This window comes from Zingiber officinale, chromosome 3B (assembly GCF_018446385.1).
Source record: "Zingiber officinale cultivar Zhangliang chromosome 3B, Zo_v1.1, whole genome shotgun sequence".
Taxonomy (NCBI): Eukaryota; Viridiplantae; Streptophyta; class Magnoliopsida; order Zingiberales; family Zingiberaceae; genus Zingiber; species Zingiber officinale.
Window position 1 is genome coordinate 2,045,088 of NC_055991.1, and position 19,772 is coordinate 2,064,859.

General features: G+C 36.8%; 3 protein-coding genes across 5 annotated transcripts; all 3 read right to left on the reverse strand.

The window, feature by feature from the left end:
- Positions 1 to 132: 132 nt before the first annotated feature.
- LOC122055484 (nuclear transcription factor Y subunit A-10-like) lies at positions 133 to 4,917 on the reverse strand. Of its 3 annotated transcripts, none has more exons than XM_042616944.1 (7): positions 4,740 to 4,917; positions 4,115 to 4,307; positions 3,916 to 4,033; positions 3,493 to 3,608; positions 3,323 to 3,391; positions 2,109 to 2,246; positions 133 to 930 (listed from the first exon to the last, which is right to left on the reverse strand). In XM_042616944.1, exons 2-7 carry the CDS (start codon positions 4,190 to 4,192, stop codon positions 517 to 519), a joined length of 933 nt encoding a protein of 310 aa, XP_042472878.1. In that variant the 5' UTR covers positions 4,193 to 4,307; positions 4,740 to 4,917; the 3' UTR covers positions 133 to 516. The 3 variants fall into 3 exon arrangements, with proteins under 3 accessions (XP_042472878.1, XP_042472877.1, XP_042472879.1); XM_042616943.1 differs by having other exon boundaries at positions 2,109 to 2,249; XM_042616945.1 differs by lacking the exon at positions 4,740 to 4,917 and having other exon boundaries at positions 2,109 to 2,249; positions 3,916 to 4,041; positions 4,115 to 4,250.
- A 2,299-nt stretch (positions 4,918 to 7,216) lies between these two features.
- On the reverse strand, positions 7,217 to 11,530 carry LOC122055486. The gene is made up of 4 exons (XM_042616946.1): positions 10,908 to 11,530; positions 9,793 to 9,939; positions 8,789 to 9,448; positions 7,217 to 8,576 (listed from the first exon to the last, which is right to left on the reverse strand). The coding sequence occupies exons 1-4, from the start codon at positions 11,238 to 11,240 to the stop codon at positions 7,530 to 7,532; spliced, it is 2,187 nt and encodes a 728-aa protein (XP_042472880.1). The 5' UTR covers positions 11,241 to 11,530; the 3' UTR covers positions 7,217 to 7,529.
- Positions 11,531 to 14,553: 3,023 nt separating this feature from the next.
- On the reverse strand, positions 14,554 to 15,945 carry LOC122055487. Its single transcript, XM_042616947.1, has 6 exons — positions 15,786 to 15,945; positions 15,411 to 15,634; positions 15,040 to 15,310; positions 14,866 to 14,943; positions 14,706 to 14,767; positions 14,554 to 14,608 (listed from the first exon to the last, which is right to left on the reverse strand). The coding sequence occupies exons 2-5, from the start codon at positions 15,632 to 15,634 to the stop codon at positions 14,720 to 14,722; spliced, it is 621 nt and encodes a 206-aa protein (XP_042472881.1). The 5' UTR covers positions 15,786 to 15,945; the 3' UTR covers positions 14,554 to 14,608; positions 14,706 to 14,719.
- Between the last annotated feature and the right edge of the window lie 3,827 nt (positions 15,946 to 19,772).

Here is a 19,772-nt window from a genome sequence, read left to right on the forward strand (position 1 = left end):
GCCCCCGCCCCGCCCCATTGCCATCCCTACTTATGGATGCTTTTACATATCACGACTCTATCTTATTGATACTTTACATAGCACTCGAGTTCAACTTGCGAGAAGAAACACAAACAGAAAGATTCAAACACAAAGATCCAAACCAACTTTTTTACAACCTCAAACGTTTTTTACAAACCAGTAGAAAATCAAACAGCAATGCCAACTTCACAACACGACATTCAACAGTCCAAGCAAATAAACACAACTCCAAAAGCACAAACCATGAAGTACTTAACTACTACAGATTTCTGGTTCAGCCACGTCAGTATCAGTTTCTACAAACTTTGAGGTGCAAAGAGGACTTAGCAATCTTTTAACCCTTTAGGTGATTTCTCTCAAGTCCTAATGCGGATTCATAAGCCAAGAATGAATTGCCTTGAAGCAACCTTGACATCAGGTTGCATGAAGCACAGGAAGGGAAATGACCAAATGCTGCAGTTAGAAACGGCCCTCCTGGGTTTCATTTTACTTCCATCAGACCTTGAGGAGGCCACAGCAGCCATCAGCTGCTGCACCCCATTTGCCATGGGTGATATTGTCTCCCTCATGCACTCCATCCATCATGTTTGAGAGAGATTGGAAGACGGATGGGCGTAAGTGCCCATGGATGTGATATTGTTCGACATCTTCCTGAGCATAAACACTGCTCACCTCTGATCCTGTTATATGTGAACCACCACTTGCTGAGTTGAGGTTTAAGCTATCAGACTGCAGGATTTCAGAGCTTGGAGATGTCACAGCAGCAGTTGCAGAAAGCGGAGGTGCCTTCCCCTTGGGGCTGGGATTGTTACCCTTAAGATTGCCGTCTTTTTTTGTGTTCAAAAACCGACCACCACAACCTCTTACACGGCGCATTGCATGAAGGTGACGGGATTCATGCAGATATGGCTGCAGAAAACTAAACTGAATTAGGATAGAACAAGTTATTGGGCATATAAACCACTCATTTCATAGTTTGTAACTAGCATATTTAAGAAACCATTAGTTATTGACAACATGATGGTAATGGGAAAAAAAACATTATAAAAGGAACTCAAGATCATGATTGCAAGTGTCAATTTGTACCAGTCAGCATGGCTGAACCGATCAACCTACCTAGATCAATGTTGTGTTGGCAATGGTAAATTTCATTATGAAGCACATGTTGCTACACTTTTGTTAGCACTGATTGCTCAAGACATGCTCGACAAAAATTTTAATTGAGTTACTACCTAGATTTATATTGGAAGCAAGCAAACTAAGTAGATGAAGATTAAAGGATTGAAACCCATATGAGTAATCTCAGCACGTTGTTTAGGGTCAACATGAAATGATACCGAAATTGCAGCATTCCAATTGAGGTTGAAACTTTAGCATGGAACAATACAATCAAGGTTCAAAATCTTGAGCCATGTTAAGAGTTTCAAAATCTATTTCAGTATCATGTCAGTGTTTCGACATATGGTATCAGTGGAGAATTGTAAGGGAAGAAAGAAGACTAAGTAGCTAAATGTGAGAGAGAGAGAGTGTGTGAGAGAGAGAGAGAGAGCGAGAGAATCTTATACCTAACTTTACACTTTATGTTTCATTTGAAATGATACAGTTTTGACATTATATTGTACAGACAAAAGCTTTAAAAAAATAACAAATATTTTTCAATTTATCTTAATGCATTTTGTAGCATATTAAAGAGTCTTGAATGTACATATTCATCAACATGATTGGCACAGTGACAGAATTAAATTTTACATGCCAAGGGATGAGTGCCGAGTAGTACCAAATTTTAATAATTTATTAGAACAATACATTTTAACTGTCCAACACGGTAAGAGATGTCAAATAATGACTTGAATAATCAAGCAAGTGCACTAATAAGAATAGTCTGCACTGCCAAAATTTACTTAGCCAAACTTCACTTCTTTTATGGTTGTAAGGATGAGTCACCAGTCAATAATTGAGAACCATTTCATAACAATTGTATGAAGCACTTTAACAAGAATGGTAGGGTTCGCTGAAATTAGTTTAGGTAAGGATTAGTTGTTTGAATGTTCATACAATAGAGTATAGCAGTAATGGTAAAGGCATACCTTACGAGCTTTAGCTAATTTGTTCTCTTTCGCAGCCTTTGCACGAGCTCTACGACGACGAAGAATTGCATTAAATTGCTTTGCATTTACAAATATTGGTCCTTCAATAGACACATCCATAGGCAAAAGCATGCGACCCTGCTGAAAAATGAAAACAACAAAATTATGATGTTGAACTTGAAATGCATGAATTACAGTGATTTTTGAGAATTTTCATCGAAAATTAGAAAGTGTTATGTGCAATTAATCTAAAGAACCTGAACTGAACTAGAGAACTGCAACCTACATAAACTCGGGAAGAAGTCTCAATGTAAATCAAACTTAAACTCCATACAGGATATTTAGAAGATCCACATGATTACTATCCTTAAAAGCATATGCAGTTTGATAATTGTGTCAATCCTCAGTGATTTCTACAAAAGGTGTTCATTCGCTAAATCCTTGATTTTGCATCGCCTAACTTAAACATTTATTAGTCATCTAAGTACATGTCCATACTATCTTAAATGCATCTAAGTACTTCTATTCAACATTATATAAGTGCATAATTTAAGGTGACCTGAGTTCTAGTAAGTAGTTAAAGCAGTCTTTAGCCTTATCCTATGGTATCAAAAATAGTTGTGATCCCAACAACAGTTTTTTTAAAAAATAAAAAATAAACTCATGTGAAAAGTTAACAAAATACTATAAAAAAAATGCATATGTGGCATTTCTCTTTAAACATCTCTAGAAAGAAACAATGCACGGGGATAAGCATCAAATAGATGATATGAATGGCAGAACATATTGCTAGCCTAGCATCTAACGAGAACCAAATACCACTAGATAAACTCAGTTCTTGCTATACACAAACAGGTTGTTCCCAAATGACAAGATCAGAGATAATTAACACTTGATTCTTGCTTAGAGGCAAAAGGATAGTTATACTTCACAGTTAATTCTTGCTTATAGGCAAAAGGACGGTGATAAATAATATTATTTTGTTCAGTTTCATAACTAACAATGAAACTTCAGTTTTCAAGCTCATAAACAAAGTAGAAAAAGATTGGGAACACTGGAAATCAGCTAACCAATCTTTCAACTAAATAATTCTAAAAATACCAAAAATACTAAGAAGTTGTGTATTTGTTCACTCTTATGTTATTCGTCATGGGAACTAAGCAAAACGAAATCCCTGTTGTCTTTAGAACAAGAAAGAAAAATGGGAAACAAACCATTGTTTGAGCACCATATGCTGAATATAAGCCATAAAACTGATCAGGACAAGGATGAGTAGGACAAACCTGCACAGAGATAAAAATTGGAAGATGTTTGTATTATGATACTATTCAAAACAACTATTTAATCAAAAGGAATTATAGCATGACAAAAACAAATTACCTACCATAGATAGACCAAGTCCCTCATCGAATTGACTTGGATTTTCAGGTAATGATGACTGCAGAGGAAAAGGAACAAAGTATTGCTGAGTCTTCTGCTCTCTTACTGAATCCTTGACAGCTAAAGGAGCAAAAATACAGTAAAAATCATATTACTAGGCCATCAGTAAATAAATAGCAAGAAGGTTGTACAACAGCCCTACTAACTTGACATAACAAATCTCTCAGAGATATAAACAAGGAAAGTTATTACTCATCAGTACTTCACCAACTAAAAACTATGAAGGAAGCAGCTGTCTTTCATATTTACATAAATGAATTACTAGGGATAATTGGGAAATCTGTTATTACACTCTTGCCCCCAATTGAGCAGGATTCAAAAGAGGAGAAATCATGTCCCCTAATGGATATGTAGCAGCAAAAATTACCTGGGAATACTGAGAACCTAGCAGCAATATGTTCATCCTTCTGTGGGATTTCAAGCCCCAGCCCTGACCCCTGCCTTGGATCTACAAAGTGATTCATTCTTCCAGGCACGGCAGGAACCTGATCCTCTCCATTGATATGGCCGACATTTAGAGACTTCGGAAGATTAAGAGGTTCTAACCAGGGAGGTTGAGATCTTACCAACCAAGGGACCAAAGTAGCATGGAATGTCTGTTGCTGATCAATTCCATAATCCTTGAAGAAAGGTGATGTTTGCATCGTGACAACTTCAAATACCAAACAAACATAAATCTGAAGGCCCAAATCTATTGTGCACCACGAACACGAAGTCCAATCCCAACTATGCTAGAATCAATTGTGGTCATCCATCACCCTGCAATTCGAAAATCAAAGTTTTAAATTAAAACCAGACGATGAATTAAACCGCTGAGAGTGAAATGCGGCCAGCAAACAAACGACAAGAAGCCGCTGGCACCGAGAAGGAAACATAGTTTGAAAGGAACATCGTCAATCAGGGAAGCAATAACCAAACCCGGACAGATCAGCATCAGAAACCCTTCTTTACGAAGGAAACTAAAAGCTTTCTCCAAAAGGCGGTTTCAAGCTTTCAAGCTGCCGCCGATGGATACAAACACAAAAAAAAAAAAAAAAAAACCTTTGAAATTTCCAGTTTTACTATGAAAACTCATACGAAACTGATGCAACGAAAGAGAAATCATCCCAAGGAGGATTTTTTTTCCCCCACTAATCCGACGAAATATCAACGCGGCGCAAAGAAATCGAGGAAGCGGCAAGAAGGACTCACAGGAATCCAAAACGGACACGGAAAGCGCACACTTTCGTCCCGGCGCAGAGATTGGAGAGCAATCGCTCAAATTCCATCCAGTTTAGCCGCCGTTGGGATCCCCCAAGACATGCGGAAAAGTGCGGCGGAGGCGGCCAATAGCAGAAGCAGGAGATGAGCGAGCGAGAGAGAGAGAGAGGGGGGGCGTCAAAAGGAAGCATGTTACACGGATATATAGAAGAACCAACGCTTCGTGTCCTAACAAGAAGCTTTAGGGATTAATCAATATTTAATGGTGGATTATCGCATGGATTACCCACCACTGTCCACTAAACATCTTTTTTTCTTATCTTTTCAATCACCTTTTTCTTCTATTTTTAGCAGTGTTCGGTTTTCTTTAAAGGCAACTTGGATTAGGTTAGTGCAGTGTACTTTGTTTAATATTAATTAATTAGTGAGCTAATTAAACGACAAGAGAAAGCAACCCCATTTCCCTCTCCCACCAAAAAAAATGAAATTTTATTTTATTTTGTTTATTTAAGTCAATAATATCAAAAAAGATGATTTTGAGCATGATTTAATGATTAAATTCCAAGTTGGATTATAAATGATGTTTAATTGGTAAGAGATTATTTATATTTGTCTCAAATATATAAAATTAAATAAATATGAACAATTCAACGAATTTATTTATAACTTACAGTTACACCTAATTTTGCATCTCTTTCTCATGACTATATTTCTAACTTCTACTGTTGTTGAGATTATTTGACTATAATTTATTTATTTATTTTCTGTCTGTGAGTATTTAATTAATTTATTTAAATATTTCTTTTGTAAAGAAAATAGCTACTTCTCAATTAGAAACATGGCAAATTAACTACTGCTAATATTTGATTATGCAAATTGATTGATTTTAATTAATTAAACCAAGTTGACTAAATTTTGATAAACATTAACTAATCATATTTTTAATTTCTAGAACTTAGAATGTAAAGGATAGACAATTTGTCACATAAAATTTAATTAATTATAAATATGTTTCAATGGACTGTTAGCCTTTTGAACAATTATGTGACCTCATAGAAGACCTGGTCTACATATCTAAATTATTGAAGAGGCCCACCATTTAGTTCAGGGACCTTGTAAAGACAATTTACTTGAGGATTTTGTTTAATGAAAGATGATCTTGAGCATCATCAAGATTTCATTTTTAGAAAACATAGGGAAAAAAAACATTTTCAAATCTTAATGGATATAAAAAATTTATTTATTATTTATATATACTCAATAATGGACTTCCAAAATATTTTGCTCCGCTTAATATTTTACCATATTATCACACCCGTGAGGATAAAAACACTATTAACAAAATCATTAAATAAATTATTTATTTTTATAACTTTAAACCCCTTATGTTTTCCTTCCAAAAGCAATTTGCCCCCCTATATTTAAAAAATGACACTTAATCCCCCTATGTTTTAAAGAAAAAAAGACAAAAAATAATAAATGATCAAAATAACCTTTACTTTGCTATTTAAATGTTAAATTATGACTAAATTTTATGAGAGTTTTTTTTAGGAACAAGTGAAATCTTTTACCTATATATAAATCAGAATTGATTAAGATTAAGCTTTGATTTTTTATTTTTTACTTGTCTTTTTGTCTAAAAATCTAAGGTTACCTTAAATAAGGATGTTTTAATTAGAATAATTTTAACATTTAGAATAGTAAAGGAATTATTTTGGTCATTTACTATTTTTTTCTTTTTTAAAAAAAACATAGGAGGCTAAATGTCATTTTTTTCAATATAGGAGAGAAATTACTTTTGGATGAAAAATAAAAGGGGCTTAAAATTATTTAACCATAATTTTAACATTTAAATAAAAGTAAGGGTTATTTTGATAATTTATTATTATTTTTTCTTTTTTCTTTAAAACATAGGTGAGCTAAGTGTCATTTTTTTTAATATAGGGGGCAAACTACTTTTGAATGAAAAATACAGGGGGTTGAAAGTTATTTAGCCTAAATCAATCTCGAAATATTCTCCCTATTTGAATCTTCCTACTCTTGTCACTTAAGTTAGACAATGATAATTTGTATGCTCAGTTGTTAATGACCTTAACACACTTAATACACCCAATAAAAAAAATACTAATAATGGAGCACAAAGCTATTTTGAAAATGTCATCATTAATTAGAGGGAGATGATTCACTTCCCAAGGACTAAAGCATTATTAATTAGAGGGAGTAAATGCACTTCCTAGGTAACTACTAGATTATTAATTACAAACAGTGGGGCCTATCCCCCTCATGGTCTGATTCTTATGCGGCCACCATAAAAAGCAACTTCGGGTTTATCTCTTCTTCTTCTTCTTTATGTAAATAATTTATTGCAAAAAGGAATTCTCTTACGCGCATAGAGACCGAATCCTTGTTGGATTGAACTACAAATGGATCTTAAGCTTTGGCAATTAAGATTTACCTAATTAATTATATGACATATTTAAATACATATTTATTTATTTATATTTCCCGATCTTATCAATTCATTAGTGTAAGAGCATGAGTTATTGATGCCTAAAATTCGATTTCGTAACTACTACAACACAGACGACTCAGACGACATGATACGGAGGAATAGAGCACAGCTTTACAAAAGTGTGTTCGACACACAACTCACAGCAAAGTACCTATAGTTAGTTGAAATCTCGAGTGAGAGATGGACGAAGAAACAAACGTTTGATGGCTCTACGTGCACCTTCTCCTCTTGAGTTCATGTAAGCAGTGTTCTACGAAACGTCATGGATGCTAAATAACGAGTACAGGCGCGGGGGCAAATGCTCCAGCCGGCTGAAGAGGCCATGAAACCTGGCAAAGAGCCTCCTCCGGTGATGCGGAATGAGCATCCAAGCTGAGCTCGCCGGCTGACTCAGTGAAGTGGAACTCGACCTGGAGACGTTGATGCAGTAGAGTGGATGACATACGACCTTTCTTGACATCAGCTTGCAGTTCGCGTATCGGAATCGCTGCGAGGAAGCTCTTAATGTACTCCTTGCAAGAACCCTTTCCCCGGCATACCAGATCCCCCTCTACTGCAACATTTATCCTTTCCTGGTCTGTATTCTCGCATTCGGGGTTACCATTCTTCTTGTTGTTAGAAACCAAATGAATAATTGTGCTGTTGTCGAATTTGAGGATGTAAGCTTGTTGGCACCCCTCGTATAGCCACTCTCCAAGGGTGTCGATTATGTAATAAGCATCGCGTTCCACCTTCAGGATGAAAAAGTGGTCGTTCCAGCTTACGATATATAGCTGAGGCTTTGCATCACTGGAGCAGTCGGATCCCGCTCGGCTGATTTCATCCCAGATGCTGTCGAAGGACATAGCTTCATTTAAAAATTCAAAGTCGCTGTCGGCGTCAGTGCCTTTAGGATGAAAGAATCCAATGAAAGACTTTGTTGGAGCAACAGCAAGTGGTCTGATCTTAGCTTGAAGAACTGTTTCCAGGTCGAAGTGCTTGTCGGGGAACCGCTCCTGATAAACATGGTTCTCGCAAAGGTTTCTCCACTCGAGAGAGCCTTCTCGGATGAGGCTATCAAACTGAGATTGAATGGGCATGATGTTGTGGTCTGTGTGAAACCAATTAGCGATGACAGCAACGAGAACCGTGCATGCGCTCTCACCGGAGGCTTGCTCACTCCTCTGGTCAATGGATGCAAAGAAAACATGGGTGGTGAGCTTCATGTAGCCATCCCGGCTAACTAGTTCCTTTGATTCCCAGTTACCAATCACAAAACGATCATCGCCGAAATCAGATAATGAGTTCAGAGCACTTCCATCATCCCCTTTGTGCCTCTGCAAGAAAATAAACAAATTCTTTAAACTACAAGAATAACAAGTACAAGAATTTAGTCGATATCGAAATATTTGATTATCTATCTCGGACTTTGAGCCAAGACGAACTCATATCCAATTACAACATACAAATCTATAGCGGGTAAACCAAGAGAGCAATAACTACTCGACGATATCAAACTAAACAGACTTCCGAAGTCAGTGAAACTTACACTTGCAGAGAGAGATTCGTCAGAGGAACTCAACATCCGCCGGTCATAGTCAATGTCATCCCCGCCATCCTCATTTGCTTTATTAAGCAATGGCTCCCCCTTTGGCTTAGGGGATCTGAAACTCAATTTCCTCTTTTTCCATGGAAGAATACTCCTCTTCGACATAGAAAATTCAGGAATGGAGGACGGTCCGTCCTCCACATGAGAACAACCCACATCTGATCTTCGATGATTGTAGTAGACCCAATCCTCGTATTCTCCGTCTACCATCATCTCGTTGCCAACATTGTTAACATCTGCTAATGTTCCATAACTGAATGATTTCCTAGCACTAGTATCCTCTTTGTTATCTCCAACTTCATCATCAAGATCATCTGGGGAATCTGTATCAAATGGATAAGTATATTCTGCATCATCACTCCTAGCAGAGCACTTTCCTTCACTACCATCGTCATCTGGACATGTCTTTTTAGATTTCCGAGTAGATACAAATTCTGTTAAAATTTTCACCTTTCTTAATCCAGCTTTAAGAGCAGAGAGTTCATCTTTCTCAGAAGGAGTAGCATCTCCAGACAGAGGCGAGGAGGTATCAGTCGGTGGATTCAGTACAATCTCAGAAGAATCTTGTGGAGATCTCAGTTCTGATACACTGAGAGCCAGCTGCAAATGAACATATTCATACATCACATTCTTGGTATCTGTAAAATTTCCCTACCGAGATACTTCAGAATTATAACATATGTGACAGAATGATAGAAGTTGCCGGTGGCAGAAGGAAAAAGGTTGTACAAACTTGGGAAAAAAACATTATTGTTTATTGAGTAATCTTGAACAGGATACTCGACGCATCCATTATCTCACTTGATTTCTTCATGAAGAAATGTAAAACAAATATCACCAGAATTACCTATCTCAGATAGAACTTGTAGTCAAGAGATTGTGTTCTTCTAGATAGCCTACATCTAAATCATAAAAATCAAAATCTAAAAGGTTCAGTAACATACATGAAGAGATAAATTAGACTCAGCAGCCCCAGGAAGTAACAATGGAAGGTAGAGCTCAGTCTCTTGTTCTACTGAAGTGAGTTCTGCTATGTTCAGTGACGCCACACCAAGCACAGACTCCTTGGTCTTCATGTTTTGGTTGGAAACCTAGAAGGAAAATCAGTTTAGCATCTCTTCATAAAATTCACAAATACAAACAAGGAAAGAAAAGACACTAAAAATGGTTTTGCTTAAAGGCCAAGTAAAATAACTGCCAATGTTAATCTCAAATAAGGACGAAAAGGATTAAGGTATGTGAAAGAGGTAACGTAAATTATCCCAACTATTACGAGTATGACAAGGGTTGTTGTTCTTCTTCTTGTTGCTATTGTGATCCCATGAACTACTCAGCTACTTCTGTCAGTTATACACCTTCAGATAATTATTGACTTTTAGGCAATTAACTATCACAACTTTATTTCACTGCATTTTCTAGCTACTTAAGAAGAAGTTAGACATTCCGCATTGTTTCAGAATCAGTTTCGATATAGGAATTACTGTCTAACTAATGTGTTACATAAATTAACAGCCATTGAGATGAAATGATAAACACAATTAAAAGAGTGAAGCCATGATTTCTCAATTAAGGGAAGCCAATAAGAACACATGCAGCAGAAATAAATCAATAATTGGAAGGAGAACAGGAATCAGCTAAATAATTGGAAGGAGAAAAAAGTAAGAATAATTCACACACGGAGGAAACAAATTAGGATCAGCAGGTCTCTCAGATCGCCCTACATCTAAACATACATGAAATTAAATGACAACAAACTAAAGAGGAAAAAACTGAAAATCCTTTTAGAGAAATTCAAATCAAAACTTTGATAGGACTAAATGAAAGATCTAAGAGAATTTTAAAAGCCTAGACATCAGAGAAATATCAGAAACTATAATACCCCAAACCAAAGAAAATCAGGCAAATATGAAGCACAGTTAACAAGATGAAGCTAATCGGTAAATTGTTAGGGTTCATAGCACCCAAACAATAGTACTAATAGGCCCGAACTAGGAATCGAACTATAGAAAGAAGCTACGTGAATAGAAAGTTAGAGCTTCAAGGACTGACTTCGACTCACATTGAACAGAGAAAAAACGACCTCCCAGGGATGGAAAGCGTTCTCCTTTTGAGCTGTCAAGGTGCAAACGGTCTCGAATTCCTCATTCCACTCCACCATACCCCCATCGCTCACCTCCTCCTCCCTCGTACGGTTCCTCTTCGCCGTCCTCCTCAGCGAGCTCAGAGCCAGCTTCGGCCCCTTCCACCTCACCTCCGCAACAATCTTCCTCCCCGAATCCGCTGCCTCGTCCCCAGCACCGACCCCCTCAACTCTCTTCACCACCAGCTTCACCTGAAACTTCTTCGACAATAACGGCGGCCACGGCCTCCACCGAATCATCCTCGACGCCATCCCGATCCGACACCTTCAGATCCCACGACCCAACAAATCCCACTTGGAAACCCCCGATCGCCACGGGAACGTCGAATCTCCACCAAAATGAGCCTCCAGACCAAGAGCAAAACGGCGACTTGGTATCAAAACCGGCGAGCCAGTGGATCGATCGACGAAGAAAGAAACAAAAGGAAGACTTTTGGCCAAAAATCAGTGGAGAGATCGAGTAAACGGGATAGAGACCAGAGCAAAAGAGCAGCGAATACACCAACCCTCGCCATGGATTTTTGGCCTCGAAAGAAATATATAAATAAATGAGGGGTTTCTCCGAAGTGGATGCCGGCGTTACGCTGTCGTGAATAATTTGTTACTCACGATGGGAAAAAAAAGCTAACGGTTGTCAAGGCTAACGGTAACTGAATAGTTGTCCTAAATTCCCATTCTATGGCCCCTGAAATTGGATAAAATTAAACATTTAAAAGCCATTAATTATTGCGCACAAAAATGAAACATAATTAATATTGTTCCGGCTAGAGAGGGTTGAATTATCTGAAATATTAAAATATATTTCTCGATCTTTCAATTCAGGTTAGTAACAACAGTATAAAGTTAAAACTAAACAATAAGAAGCTAAAGAAAGAGACATTATAATTTATTTGATTACAATTTAGATGGTTATTAATTCAACCCAAATGAATATTCTTAAAAAGTCTCCTTCACTGAAGACGGAGCAAGTTGTTCTTTCTTTCCTAGATCCATGGGTCTTTTTATAGCATCTAGAAAACCTTTTTCACAGGCTGAAGGCACTTTCCATAAGGGTGGAAGGCGCCTCCAGCAAGGTAAAGGATAAAACTTTATCATGGTCGAATGCGTCTTCCATAGCCATGGAAGGCGTCTTCCATAGCCATGGAAGGCGTCTTCCATGGCTAGTTGAAGGCGCCTTTAGCCGTTGAAGGTACCTTCTGCTTGAAGGTCGCGGAGGTGCCTTCAACTCCTGTTGAAGGCACCTTTAGCAGTTCCATAGCTCCATTCTAGTTCTTCCGTTGCTCCGATGGTGATTTCGGCCAATAAAATAGAGCTCACCCGAACTCAATTTTCGACATTCTCCTCGAGCAACCTTTCTCCCCGACTTCTCTTCCCTTGGACCATCGCGCGCGTTCTTCTCGTTCGTCGGTGTACTTTTCCACAGTACCTCGTCTCTCAGACGCACCGAGTTCGTCAGCTCTATCTCATACCGTCCTTCTCGCTAGCTGCGTCTTCCGCTCGATTTTCTGTGCACCTAAGCTGCTATACACTTAACTACAGGGATCAAAATATAACATAACATAACCTAACTTAGTTGATCACATCCAACCATTAACATTAAATACTTAATTAATGAAAATATATAAATATGCATACGCTATCTTTAAACTACTTTTGTGTTTATTATAAATAACTTTATATATATATATTTTTTATAAAAAGGCATTTAATGGATTTTCATGTGGTGCTTACACTTTGGCAATGTGGCATCAAACATCATCATCTCACATCAATAGCATATCCACTAGAATCAAAAACCAAACCGCATTTGAGTCAAACCCGCAACATTCACCAAAATTTTTTTAAAAAAAAATTAATAAAAAGAGAAAGAATCCTCAAAATGCATGAGGTGACAAAAGCATATGCTCAAAAGGTTGTAGTAGTGAATGATGATGATGGGATGTTGTATATATGAGTTTGTGTTGATCGAATCACCAAACGTTTGTAGATATCATTGCCTTTGCGTGAAATCAAAGATTTCAATTGCATGCTTCTATATGCAGCACATGGTTCATCATGTACTTATTTTATTTTCTAATAACTAAAAAAAATTATAAGTCCTTGTTTTTTACACCAATATATTATAATATTAATGAAAGTATCAAATGAAATATTCGCATCTTTATTTAGACTGATTATTCTCCAATTTGGTAGATAAACAAGTCCCTTGCACTTGCCACTTACTAATCCCATCATTAAATTACCTTTTTTAATAATGGTTTGATTTAATATTTATCAATTAAACAAAGCTAAATCCCTACACTTTCTACGAATGCATCATTGTATGGATAGAATCAAATTTAGATTTTTGTTTTATTCTTATTTCAGAGCTAAATTTTGCAACTTCAAATAGGCTTGTCTTAAGAGTAGTGGACGTAGTATGCATATCATAGTCATCTTTATCATCTTCATTATCTTCTTCTTCAAACACTTATAAAACAATTAAAAAAAACATTTTGAGTGAAAAAAAAAAGAAAAACATACTGTTTTATCAAAAGACCAACTTGAAATCATGAACGTAAAGTGTCCTGTTGAACCGTTTTATTTCAAGAACTATTTACAGAAATTAAAAAAAAAATGTTGTTTACAAAGGAGAAAAGAGAGGGAAGAGCTAGAAGAGAAGACTCGGAGAAGATCTAAAGGCGATCTCGGGAACTCTACCGGAATCCGTCCGCCGCCGCCGACTGCCTCCGGTGCTCCGCGCTGTCAGCCGACGGCTCCACCACGTCGGGTGCAAACCTCACTTTCTTCTTGCCCCTCTTGCTCTCTCGATCTGACCAAAGATTGGATTTTTTTTTTTCCTTGATCAAGGAAAAGCGGGGCAAAATGCAGATTCCGCGAGCAGGGAAAAGGACCAAAATTTTGAATATTGAAATGCGCACTTGCTTACCGATCTCGTATTCGAACTTCTTGATCAAATCGGAGGCCAGGCGCCTGTGGGCCTGGCAGGCGAAGAGGGCGACTCCGCCAGAGACGGCGACGACCGCCACGAGTCCCACACAGCCCGAGCTCTCCATGCTCGATCGAATCGAGACCGGAGATGAGATCGAGAAGTCGACGCTGATCGGAAAATGCCAAGAATTTGGATTGGGAACTGAACTGGGTTGGCGAAGGACACAATGCTGCGTAGGGAAGAAGAACAGGGGAGGGAATTTAAGGAATCAACGTTGATTTCCACCGAAATCACATTATTCACACCCGCTACAGCTTACCCACACAGATACCTGCCTGTTCACTGATGAATACTGGGTACTCAAGTATGGGGCCCGTGATATTATTTATCATCTTGATTTAATCGAATTAAAAAAAAATACAGCAACAGTTTGTAATTGACGGATTAAATCGGGATAAGATTGACTCAACTCTTTTAGTAAGAAAATTAATGAATAAATCAAGAATTGTTATCTTCAAGAAAATTAATTTTGAGGTGCTCTAGAATACCTTATCTATCTCAATGCTAAATATAGATTGAGTGCAATCCTTGCAACAACAAGAAAGTTATCCACAAATATTGTTCAAAGTCTGATTGATACAAGCCTGAACTCATTTCACTTGTTCTAAAAGCTTCCCAACTCGGGCATCTACATGAGATTGAAGTAAGAACAGGAAGTCAAACCATTAAATTTCAGTCTGAAAAACTCCAATTCGATCATAATAGATGATAGCAATTAGTATTACCTCTCCCTTTTGCTTCATTCTGAATCACTCTCCATGGACATGGCCTTCAATCCTCTTCTCCTCTGCGAATTATGGAACAGGAAACAAAAGAAAATGAGATGTGAATGGGATGCAGGAACGAGACGAGCAAAATGGTCGAAGGTAGAGAGAGAATTTCTACCTTTCTTGATCCCTTCTTCTCCCTGACTACATACCTCTCCTGTGAGAGATCTGACAGCCATGCTCCAGGACTCACCAACTAGATCGAGTTTGTCAAAGAAATTAGAGGAAAAAATCAGTTTTTTTCGACTGTTTGATCTTAAAAATCGGATTTTTGGAGGGAATGGAAGCGTACGAGTATGCATTTTTGGACGAGCTTGGATCTCTTCTTGGGTCGCTGCGGCAGCTTGCACCCCTTCATCGCCATGAAGTCCTCCTCCTTCTCCTTGTTCGACAGCGAAACGAAGAATCGAGGTAGAGAGGCTGCCGAGGCTCTCTCGTCGGCGTTCTCGCCCTCGCATACCAACGCCGCCGATCCCCTGGTCGTGTAGCAACGGTCATCCTTATCCGGCGACGACGAGACGGATCGGGAGTTATGGTTCTCGCTCCCGGCCGATTCCGACCTCCTGTGGATGAATCCGAGCAGTGGTTACTTCCATATCTCACCGGCGACGCCTCAAACTAGATCAAACCCTAACTTTTCCGGATCAACCTCCGATCTATTACCTGAGGGGATAAAGAGGCGGGTGCGGGGGGAACTCTTGATCTGCGATGCGGCGGACATTCCGAGACGCGATTCCCCTCCGGACGCCAGATTTTGCGGCGGATCCTTTGTCCCTGACCTTGATGCGGCGGAGGCGCTTGCGGCACCCCCATTGCAAGGGGAAATCGGGCTCCGCTGGAGCTACTCCGGCATGATTCGCCCTCGTCTCCCTAGATCCCTTATCCATCTGAATCAAAACAAACAATCTTCAACAAAACCCCAACATAAAACACGCAAATTTCGACAAAGAAGAAGAATCCGATTCCGAACCTAACTGTTTGCGCTCCAAAATCCGATCTTTGCTACAAAGAACAGCGAGGAGATGGCGAAAATTGTACCTCTGCGGATCTCCGAGATTGGAGATCCCGACAGTGTGGATTTGGAGAGGGAGAAGGAGAAGTATGATGATGGAAAAAGAGAGAGTTGGGCACCAAAACCTCACCTACCCTTCGTCTACCTGATTCTTGTTTAATAAGCTTGTTACTAATTAGTGATGAGCATCCATGTCAATTTTTTTGGTTACTATATCTAAATGATCTATTTTATTAAATTTAAATAATCACTACATACTACATCAAATATTTTAAAATTTTCATCATTTTTAATTTTTTATTATTTTCTTCTCTTTCTTCTATTTTTTATTATTATATTTATGGAATGAGTGAAAGGAGAGAGATTGAGTGGAAGGAGAGACATTAAAAAGAAATATTATTTTATTTTTAGGGTAGAGGTTTCGATCCCTAAATTTAGAGAATTATTATTCATCAAATCTAAATTTAAAAAATAGATAGAAAATTTAGAAAATAAATAGGGTAATTGATGTAGAGGATTTTTAGTTAACCTATCCAAAATTTAAGATAAAATCTTTGAATAAGATAACTGATGTGGATGCTCTTCTAATTGAAGTTAATATCAAATTTACTGCTTTTTCTAAATACTCCCGAAGGTTAAATTAATATAAAAAAATAAACTCTAAAGTTTCTATTTTGTTGTCGATTTTGAAACACATGCCACAATCATAATTTATAGAGTTTTGCAATATGCCCTAACAATATAGTCGAGTTGATATTCAGATAGCAAAATTAGTTCATTAGGTAAAGGTCAATTGGTGAATTCATTTCCATGAGAATTAAATGTTCTCCCACATAGGAGGTTGCTCATTACGTAATTTATGATCCTACATCTCCTTGTGCGACAGACGATAAGAACACTCGGGGTAAATGAAATCATCTTTTTTTACTTCATAGAATATTCAAATCACATACATCAATTTTAAAATAATCAAATTACATACTCAATTCCTATTTTACCTCATCTCTTCCATGTAGCAATCGATTGGTAATAATAACTCGACCAATCAATTGATATGAAACAATAATGCAACCATGAATTGGTAATAATAACTCAACCAACCAATCGATTCGAAAAGGTTTTGTGGTCGTGAATATCAATGGATTGCTACAGTATAACATCGATTGATATGCTCATGAAGTCATGATGGATCTAGAAAATCACTCAAAATATTATATTCATCTAAGTTTCCTTAATATATCTATACTCTCAAACATTAATGTGATATACTATATTAAAGCAACGATTTTTTTTCAACTCATTCTTAACATGAAAAATTATGTCAAATGCTCATTATAAGTATTATAATGACGATATTTACTAACTGACACCATTCCTAGGGCCTAACAATATCAAATTTTTGATTTTTTTTTAATAGCACAAGTCCGTCAATTGGCTTCGTCAAAAAATGACTGATGAACTAGAGATTTTCGAATCACTCCAAATCAAAACTTTTATACTTGTCTAAGTCTCTTTAATAAACACATGCCCTGATCAAACATTAATGTGATACTCACTAATATTGAAAACAGTGATTTTTTCAATTTATTTTTCGACATGATAAACTATGTTAAATGCTAATTACAAGTATTACAATAATAATACTCACTAACTGACATCATAAATAGACTTGGCTCAAGGCATAGACCATTAAGGCTCATGCCTAGGGCCTCAATTTATTAGGGTCCATTATTATTTTAAAAAATAAATAGATTTCATTTAGATTTTGCTCCAGATTTAGCTTACTTTCGTTCTAGTGCTTTTTCAACTATTTTGCTTCAAATTTTGCTCCTTTCAATTTCCATAGTGCTCTTCAATTAATTACAATGACAACTACATTTAATTACATATTAATTATAATTATTATATTCTCTAGTCCTAAAATCATATCTAGATCTATAAAATAACTATATAAGACGTTACACCTAATTTCTTTTTTTTTTCATCTCATTTTGTAATTAGTTGATCTTTTACTCATTCTTTCATTAGTGCTCTATGTATTTTTTTTCCTCCCTCATCATTGGTTCTCTAAGAAGACATTCTTCTCCTATCTCACTCGGTAATATTTTTTTCGCTCTTTTCTTTTCCTCGAAATATTTTTTATTATTTTGTATAAATGATAAACTATAGAAGGAATGGACTATGAACCCAAACCCAGATTATTAGCAATTGTATGAGAATTTTCTTATATATTTGTGTCAGTAATAGTGGAACTTTGAAATATCATCAAATTAAAATTACATGACATGAATTTTTAAATCTGATTTATTAAAAAAAAAAGTTAAATCCGTCGTTGTCAATTCCAAGCCTGTATAAAAAAGACAAAGAATTTTTTTTTTTTAAAAAAAATATTATTAAAGGCTTAAATTTTTTTTGCCTAGGGTCTCGTGAACTTTGAGACGACCCTGACCATAAATGAGTTCATAGAACTTCCCTTCCTCGGACAATATCGAATTTTTGATTTTCTTAATGACATAGATCAATCAGTCAGTTTCATCTAAAAGTGATTAATGGACTTAAAAAACTCTAAATAATTCCAAATCAAGACTTTTATACTCGTCTAAGTCTTCTTAATACACACACCTACAAACATCAATGTCATATGCTATATTAAGATTAAAAAAAAAATTAATTCGTTCTTCATATGAAAAAATATGTCAAATAAGTATTACACAATAATACTTGACTTTATTAGATAATATTAAAATTTTGATTTTCTAAATATCATAAATTTATTAACTGATTTCATATATATAAAAGTGGCTAGTATATATAGAAAATTTTAAATCACTCTAAACAAATATTTTTTCAAGGCTTCTAAATATATTCATACTTTCAAATATTAATACGACATATTATATTGAAAACGATAATTTTTTAAACTCGTTATCAACATGAAAAATTCGGTTAAAGACTCATTATAAATGTTACGACGACGATACTCACTAACCAATATCATAAATGAATTTTAGGACTCCCCTTTAAAAAAAATATTAAAAATTTTAATTTTCTAAATGATATAGGCCCATTAGCCGATTTTCTCATAAATTGATGGCAAAAAGGCGAATATACTCGCTCTAGCGCCCTCGTCAATCCGTCCCAGGACCAACACGGAGGAGGTAAATCACAAGCGGCTATTAGCCTTTGAAATATTGACTATTACATAAGGGAGACATTTATCTCGACTTTGTTGAGATTTGAATCCCAGATTTCATGATCAACACTTCATGCGCTAGCCACTAGATCCATCCGAAAGGACTGATTTCCTCCTAAAGTAGCTGATTGGCCGGTGGAGTTAATGTTTACTATCAGTCATGATTCAGAACAGTGGTGCAGATGGGACGAGGGATAAAATGAGAATCGAGTAAAAGAATTTAGTCGATATTTGATTATCTATCTCGAACTCATATCCAATAACAACATATAAATCTATAGAGGGTAAACCAAGAGAGCAATAGCTACTCGACGATATCAAACTAAACAGACTTCAGTGAAACTTACACTTGCAGAGAGAGATTCGTCAGAGGAACTCAACATCCGCCCATCATAGTCAATGTGATCCCCTCCACCAGGTAGGGGATCTAAAACTCAATTTCCTCTTTTTCCATGGAAGATAACTCCTCTTCGACATAGAAAATTCAGGAATAGAAGACAGTCCATCCTCCACATGAGAACAACCCACATCTGATCTTCGATGATTGTAGTAGCACCAATCCTCGTATTCTCCATCTACCATCATCTCGTTGCCAACCTTGTTAACATCAGCTAATGTTCCATAACTGAATGATTTCCTAGCACTAGTATCCTCTTTGTTATCTCCAACTTCTTTCATCAAGATCATCAGGGGAATCTGCATCATCATTCCTAGCAGGGCACTTTCCTTCACTACCATCGTCATCTGGACGTGTTTTTTTAGATTTTCGAGAAGATACAAATTCTGTTAAAATTTTCACCTTTCTTAATCCAGCTTTAAG